Source organism: Glandiceps talaboti, chromosome 15 (genome assembly GCF_964340395.1).
Source record: "Glandiceps talaboti chromosome 15, keGlaTala1.1, whole genome shotgun sequence".
Classification (NCBI taxonomy): domain Eukaryota; kingdom Metazoa; phylum Hemichordata; class Enteropneusta; family Spengelidae; genus Glandiceps; species Glandiceps talaboti.
Window position 1 is genome coordinate 8,608,320 of NC_135563.1, and position 7,655 is coordinate 8,615,974.

Consider the following 7,655-nt stretch of genomic DNA (forward strand, 5'->3'; position numbering starts at 1 on the left):
GTCTACGGCCACACTGCGTAGAATCCACCGGTTCTCGTCCGATCACCGAAGTTAAGCTGCGTCGGGCGTGGTTAGTACTTGGATGGGAGACCGCCTGGGAATACCACGTGCAGTAGGCTCCATCTTTTACATGTTCACTTTGCTATTTATCAAAAGGCAAACAACAACATTAACAAAAGTAAAAAAAATATAAATACAGAAATTCATTGGTCCCTTTTTGTCGTAGATGGCGCTCGTCACTGGAATAGCCTATACCTAATGCAATTTCCACCATTTATACCCTGGTATGTACGTGAGTGATCAGTGAGTTGAGTCTGATTATGCTACGCCTACTAGTTTACTGCAAAGATGCAGTTTATGAATAAAGAATATTCCTAGATCCTCAAGTAGCTCTGAATAACAGAAGAACACATACTTAAATACAAAAACAATGTCACTCTTGTCCGTTCAATACTCTGATCTTTGTCCACAAATCAAGAAACGATTGTATAGTGGACTGTGACACATAGATCGCCCTGGTTACTTGGTTGAATCCTATAGTACGTGTAGACTTGCCAATTTTCCATACTTTTGTATCGTGGACGTTGACATTATAGAGGGCGCTGTGTACAAGTTTGATCCCCAGTCCCACAATACCTGTAACTTACTTATTTTCCATAGTTTTGTCATATTTTTCTGCTTTTCTAAGTTGTTGTAAACACTGAAGTATGCACAATCACCTAGTGATTAAATCACACCAACAAGTCTGGTATGTATGCAGATTCACGACAGTTTATTTACATACAGACATCAAGCGAAAGCTCACACAGGTGAGCAGTAAAAAGGCTGATTCTATAAATAAGGGAACGAACAGGGTTTTTTTACAGCAAAGGGGGATTGCCAATTCAATCACGTTTGGAAACGTCTAAGATTGCATCCTGTGTTTGTCATGAAAAGGAAAGGCGAAAACATAAATTGTAACACCCTGTCGGAGACATCAAAGATCACTTCAAGTATATTCTCAACATGAATATCAGTAATGTCTTTCATAAACAGATATTGTACATGTCATATCTCTCGACACAATCGTATATCCCTTTTACTAATATTAGCTGTAATCCACTTCCTGTAGTCTCTAGATTTTAACATTACCTATCCTTTGAAATAAACCCAAGCATTCTGATTTTAGCGACAACAGGATCGGAGTGACTTATTCTCTCTCTTACTATCCACCGTTCGCCATACTCTACCTCACAACAACCTGCCTTCTAAAGTGCCTAGGCCACACACCCCAACCTGCAAATTTAATTTCTGATCCCAAAATTGATTTTCATCAGAGTGACATTTCCAGGTACATTCTTGACCTATATTGTCACTTTCTTATTTCCTTTCATAGAAGTTCATTTGTTTTATTATTCCCAATCGAGGTGGGGGGGGGGGGGTGTACACTTTTCCATGAAAGATAACCTTTAATTCCTTCTTTTCGTGCCAAATCCATGTCATTGAATCATTTTCGACAACTTGCAATTATTAGATATTCTCTCCTCTTTCATTACTTTTCTCGTAAATCTGTAAAATAAAGTTCTACATATATCACCTGTATGGATTGTGGCATCAACTAGAACATGATAAGCTGTGATTTGATACTAGTATATATATCTTACACTTTGAAGTGCAGTGACGTAGTTTGTACGGCCTTGATGTACTGCCCTCAACGGTACATATTAGTTATCCTCTTGTTCGCGGTCGATCGCGCCTTACTTCGTGTCCAAAGTAGGCCTTTGCTATGTATAGATCTTGGTATAGCCGGACCAATGCCATACTTGACAGAAACCTTAGAGGACGCTGGTGGCTTAATATTGTTATGTAATAATGATTAATTTCGCATCAGTCTCATGAAGATAACAACACCCCTTAGCAATCCTCCCACCTCCCCCCCCCCTTCTGACTTTTGTAAATCTATTTTTTGGCAAGATGGGAATACCGAAAATTTGGAGTTTGGAACATTATATATCTCACGACACAACAATTTTATTCTTACAAAAAATGATAATTATATTTTCAAACGGAATATAGTGAATGTGTGTATATAGTGAGTCTGTTTAGCATAAAATTATTATTATCTTTACGAGATATATACTAGAAAGTTGAGAATTCATAAATGAACACACACACACACACACACACACACACACACACACACACACACGCACATACACACACACACACACACATATATATATATATATATATATATATACACACACACACACATGCATGCACACATAATGTATATATACACATACGCATGCATACATATATAAATCCATCCATCCATCCATCCATCCATCCACACGCACGCACGCACGCACGCACGCACCTACCTACCTACCTACCTACATACATACATACATACATACATACATACATACATACATACATACATACATACATACATACATACATACATACATACATACATATGTGCTAATTTTATCTGTCTAGCTATCTGTTGCTTTAAGCAGCAAATCTGACGTAATCCGCTGATATCAAAAAGTTCGTCACGTGACAGCATATGCAATTCAAGAAATTAGAGTTATAGTCTTACAGTAGCGATAATAGTTGTTTGTGTACCCGTTTTAACATTCGAGTTAAAGGGCTGACCCCAATTGACCGAAAAGTCATCTCAACTCCATTCACACAAGACGAGTAGTCCCTGGCATAAATAAAGGCTCTATACCTATAGGGCTTTCTTCTTTACATACTTTCGTTTACTTTATTTAAAAAGAGAACAATTGAAAGGGAGTTGATATATACAGTAGTACCGTTGCCGCCAGCTGTCACCTCCAATTCCCCTGCTACTGATTGCCATGTGAGCAATATTGCATTACACTGTACTGTATACATCAGTGATGTTTTCAGAACAAACCATTCTCTTCGTAGCTACCGTCACTGCCGGCCTGGACTACACCTGAGCGCCGTGTTTACAGTACAGACCGTATTAGTGTACCCGCACCAACAAAAGCTAATTGAGAAGTGTCTACATACATACATGCATGCCGATATCTGGCCTCAACTTGAATTGTGATCGATATATATCTGCTACCGGTATATCTAGAAAATCGTAATGAGTTCACCTGCCTTCAACCGCGACAACTATCGCACGATTGATGCAAAACTGTCGGCCCCACATGAATTGGTGAAAGTCAACCGACAACAGGAGAAAATATTGGAGCATAATTTCCAACAGTTCAAGAATATTGATGAAATCACGCTGGAAATAATCGCCGCAGAAACTGGCCTGAGCATAATGGATTGCGAAGTAAGTATCTTTTTAAAATACTGTGTAGTATGAAACAGGTTGTTTGCAACATTCGTGTTTATTTTGTATAGACCACCGCCATGTTTTGAAGTGAATGTTCGTATGTACAATTTCATTGTGAGCCTCTGTACAGGCTATAGTCCGTGGTTAATCCGTGTATTGTATTTCACTACAGAATAAAATCACATATAACACACAATGTCATTATAATATGTTTAAAAGGAGCCTTTATTTCTATAAATAGAAGTGGTTCCAACATCGCAAGGCACTGTGGAGGAAGAAAGAAGGTTTATCTCCGAACAGCCGCCACATTACTGATTAATTAATTGTCGACACTACCATCACCACTTCCATCATCTGACCATCATCACCACGGCCATTATCATGCATCAACGATGTATCTAAAAATAGATCTTATTTGCGTCGTGAATATAACATATTAGCGAAAGAAAACAAACTATTCTACGATATTTGGAAAATTCATTATATTTAACTGGTATGTGTGTCAGAGAACACAACATTACAATAGATTATAGCGTTCTCTTCCTATTGTTAAATAAACCATCGCACGTGACGCACGCTCTGTCATCTACGCTGTTTTGATGTTACTACGTAATAGAAAAAGATGGTGGAAACTCATATTCGTCGTAGGGCAAATCTCACTGTATCGCGAATGGAATGCGTCCCTTTCACAGCATTACATATATAGACTTTTACGTTGAGTTTATTCGACAGTTTTGACAGGGTAAAGTATAAAAGAGACGCCGCTTTGAAACACATAATTTTTAGTGAACTACACGGTTTTAATTATGGCGAACATCTGTCCCATATATTTATATCGGAAATAGAGGTATATCTTGTGTTTTATGCAATGTTTAAGTGTTCATTATGTGTTGAAGTTTTCAAGCGTAATTTTATTTTTGTGTGTATATATTTGAAAGTGATATACGTAAGGTATGTGTCGTGAACAAAGGGGTCGTTTTGAATAAGTACAAAGGGTCGGCCATTTTGTGAGTGTCGCTGATACAAATCGTACAGTGATGATGTCAACAAAGCCAACTGCTGCTTCTATATTTGTAACGTGTTGTACATAATTTATGAATATAATTTGCATGCTGTATTTATATGTCAGTGTTTATTTATAATGGAGAAAGTGCTTTTTGCATTCAAGTTTGTAAAATGTGCAATATTTGATAGTATTGAATTTTAAGTTCGAGACAATTTGCCTGCTGCACGGCTAAAGCTATAGTTCAGTGTTTTTGTTCTGTACCTAGAACTATATATTGCGTATTGTTATTCAAAATATGGTGTCTTTCATTTGATTGAGTTCATTAAAAGTCTTCAACCTTTGACCTCTGCGTGATGTAATTTATTTGTGTAATACATAATGCATGATCAGCGTTGCTCAGGTGCGTTCGACAATGTGTCTATCTGTCCAGCTGTCGGTCGGTCGGTCGGTTTCTATGTGTGTGTGTGTGTGTGTGTGTGTGTGTGTGTGTGTGTGTGTGTGTGTGTGTGTGTGTGTGTGTGTGTGCGTGCGCGTGGCTGTTTGTCGCCTGTCTGTCTGTCTGTCTGTCTGTCTGTCTGTCTGTCTGTGTGTATGGACGGTATGTATGTATGTATGTATGTATGTATGTATGTATGTATGTATGTATGTATGTATGTATGTATGTATGTATGTATGTATGTATGTATGTATGTATGTATGTATGTATGTATGTGGTCGTATATGGTTCTTCACAATCCGTGGTACATCCTTGTGCGAAAGGAAGATAATACAATGAGATCGAATGATTTGATAGTAAACGTGAGTTTCGGAGTTTCAGCTCATGTATTTGATTTTTTTGACAACTTTACTTTGGTAAGACTTGTATATAGAAATGTATATTGAATAAGACAGTACAGGTGTAGCAAATATATCAATGTTGCACTTGGATTTAAATAAGTGAAACGAAATAAAGTGACGTCACGTCGTGGGAAATTCACTTGAATCGTGTTCATTTAATCGATCCGGCCTTAAGTCGACTCTATAGAAGCAGTTGTTAATTAAATTACCTTTTGAAAGATTTACACAGAGGGTTCATTTGTACTACGCATCGAATGACCAGGACGAGGAGGTATTCTCAGTTGATATTTGACCACAAAAATACCATATGAAAAAAATAAGGTTTCAATAAAGTTTTTCCATTCATTGAGGCATACCTCCTTGTGCCATTGAACTTGACTTTGATGGCAATTCATGACAATTATAGACTCAGAACCTTGCAAGAGTTAGAAATCAAATTTGACGGTTTGGGAATAAACCCTCTTGTGAATAAATTAATTTGTTCGTACTTTAAGTAAATACCTTGGCAGCGTAAGTTTTTCATGAAGTTTTTTATCAAGAGGATTAATTGTTTATACTATTCATTTCAGTCGTTATATTTTGAACATTTAGGAAAGTTCATTTACAAAGACATACTAATTTTTTATTGTTAATATTTCAAACTGTACAACGCATCTCTCAACCCGCACACTGACAACAAATGATGATAGACATCGCGACGATTCAGAACAATCTAGTCCAATATTGCAGGTATAGCGAGAAACAGCGCCCCCTATCGAAACTTTCCGATGCATGTTTTGAATTAAGTAACAGACATATTTTATAATTAATTACGCAAATAGGAATAGCGAATATGAGTAGACATGCGGGTAGTGGTCACGTATCACGCCTCCATACGGTCACGCCGGTCAATTAAAAATACATACACATATGACGCATTATACATTTTGCTTGAAAAGACAGAATACGGTATTTATGCTTGGCTAGGCTAGGAACAGTACATATAGCAACTGACATAATTCATTCCAATTTAAAGTCACTGTGTTGGTTGGTCATGGGTGAATGACCGATTGCCATTGTATATATGCTGTAAGTCATGGTTTTGGGAACTTTAAATATGTCAATTACGACATTCATTTGTTTTACAATAAAAACTATTAAAATGAAATTATTTTTGTCTGGCCGTTAGAAACATTGTAAGATAGTGCGAAAGTTTGAAATCTGCACAAGCTCCAATATTTTTTTGAAATTGTTAATTTTTGTTAGATATGTGTAACGACTTCATCATAATATTGTACACCCTGAACAGCACTGCAATATATCAAATCAAATTGAGTCCACACTCAAAAATCAGGTTCCGGTTACCCAACCCCACCTAATTTTTCACGCCGACTCTAAACTTTTTTTTAAGTATTCGAGAAAAATAATAATAAAATCGCGAAAATGGTGAAGTCTCGCAAGAAATATAGTGGGTGTGGAAACTGACACCAACTTAAAAAGATAATATAAACTGTTCTTCAAATCTGTAATGGCTGTACATCTGATAGGAAGAAATACACAACACAGAGACCATTTGGAAAACAATGGCAAACCTGAACTAGACACTCACACGTGAAAAAGATATAAAAAATAAAATAAAAAATCTACCTACCCCATCTATCTTAAAATTGAATGTAATCGGAAATACACATTTTTTCCACCTTATTACTATACTATTTATAGATAAAATAGACATATTACCATGTACAATGTGTACAAGTGTAATTATTGGTATTTTAACCATTTTCCGTGAATATATTGTCAGTTATCTGATCACAAAATAATACCTTAGTTATAGGTTTAGGACAACAATGTACGTAATAACTAATGAATATATGAATTTGCTATTTTTGTCATATCAAAAACAAAAGAATAGTCCATTGATTGCCGTAGAGGGACACCCAATGAATCTGTTATCAAAAGGTCTAAAAATAATAAGTCTAGCACGTGGTATTCCCAGACAGTCTCCCATTCAAGTACTAACCACGCCCGACGCAGCTTCACTTTGGTGATCGGACGAGAACCAGTTTTTTCTACGTAGTATGGCCGTAGACAAGGTATTAAACAGAACGTTTGGTATTTATCACTAAAAAGTGCTACTGTTCAGCAATGACTACTTCAATATGTACATGCAGTTGGTGTGCGAAAATACAATCAAAATCCGATACTTTACAGAAATTAACTTCAATATGATATCAAATATTCCGACACGCCACAGGTAGTTACATGTCATTACAGGTAATCCCAAAGTTGGCGCTGTTTACATCAATCGCAAGTTGTCCGACTAGTAGTAAAGAAACCACACTATTTAAATTCGTTATCACAAAAGTTACTTTTTTTAAATAGGAGTTATGTACATTAAATCGCTAGTCGAGACTGTTTGTTGTGCTGCTGAATTGGTTGACACCTAGCCTGGTGAGGAGTTCGAAGGGCCGATAATCACGAGTTAGTTAGTCTTGGTTACCCCAGCCTCTCGCCGCGCTGGGGGCT

At 36.9% G+C, this 7,655-nt stretch overlaps 1 protein-coding gene, 1 non-coding gene and 1 pseudogene across 2 annotated transcripts; 2 read left to right on the top strand and 1 right to left on the bottom strand.

The window, feature by feature from the left end:
- LOC144446988 (5S ribosomal RNA) lies at nt 1-119 on the top strand. The gene has a single exon (XR_013481984.1). It is a non-coding gene; the product is annotated as a 5S ribosomal RNA (ribosomal RNA).
- A 2,691-nt stretch (nt 120-2,810) lies between these two features.
- On the top strand, nt 2,811-4,737 carry LOC144446670 (homeodomain-only protein-like). The gene is made up of 2 exons (XM_078136488.1): nt 2,811-3,301; nt 3,546-4,737. The coding sequence occupies exons 1-2, from the start codon at nt 3,107-3,109 to the stop codon at nt 3,621-3,623; spliced, it is 273 nt and encodes a 90-aa protein (XP_077992614.1). The 5' UTR covers nt 2,811-3,106; the 3' UTR covers nt 3,624-4,737.
- Nucleotides 4,738-7,102: 2,365 nt separating this feature from the next.
- On the bottom strand, nt 7,103-7,219 carry LOC144446995 (5S ribosomal RNA; annotated as a pseudogene).
- Between the last annotated feature and the right edge of the window lie 436 nt (nt 7,220-7,655).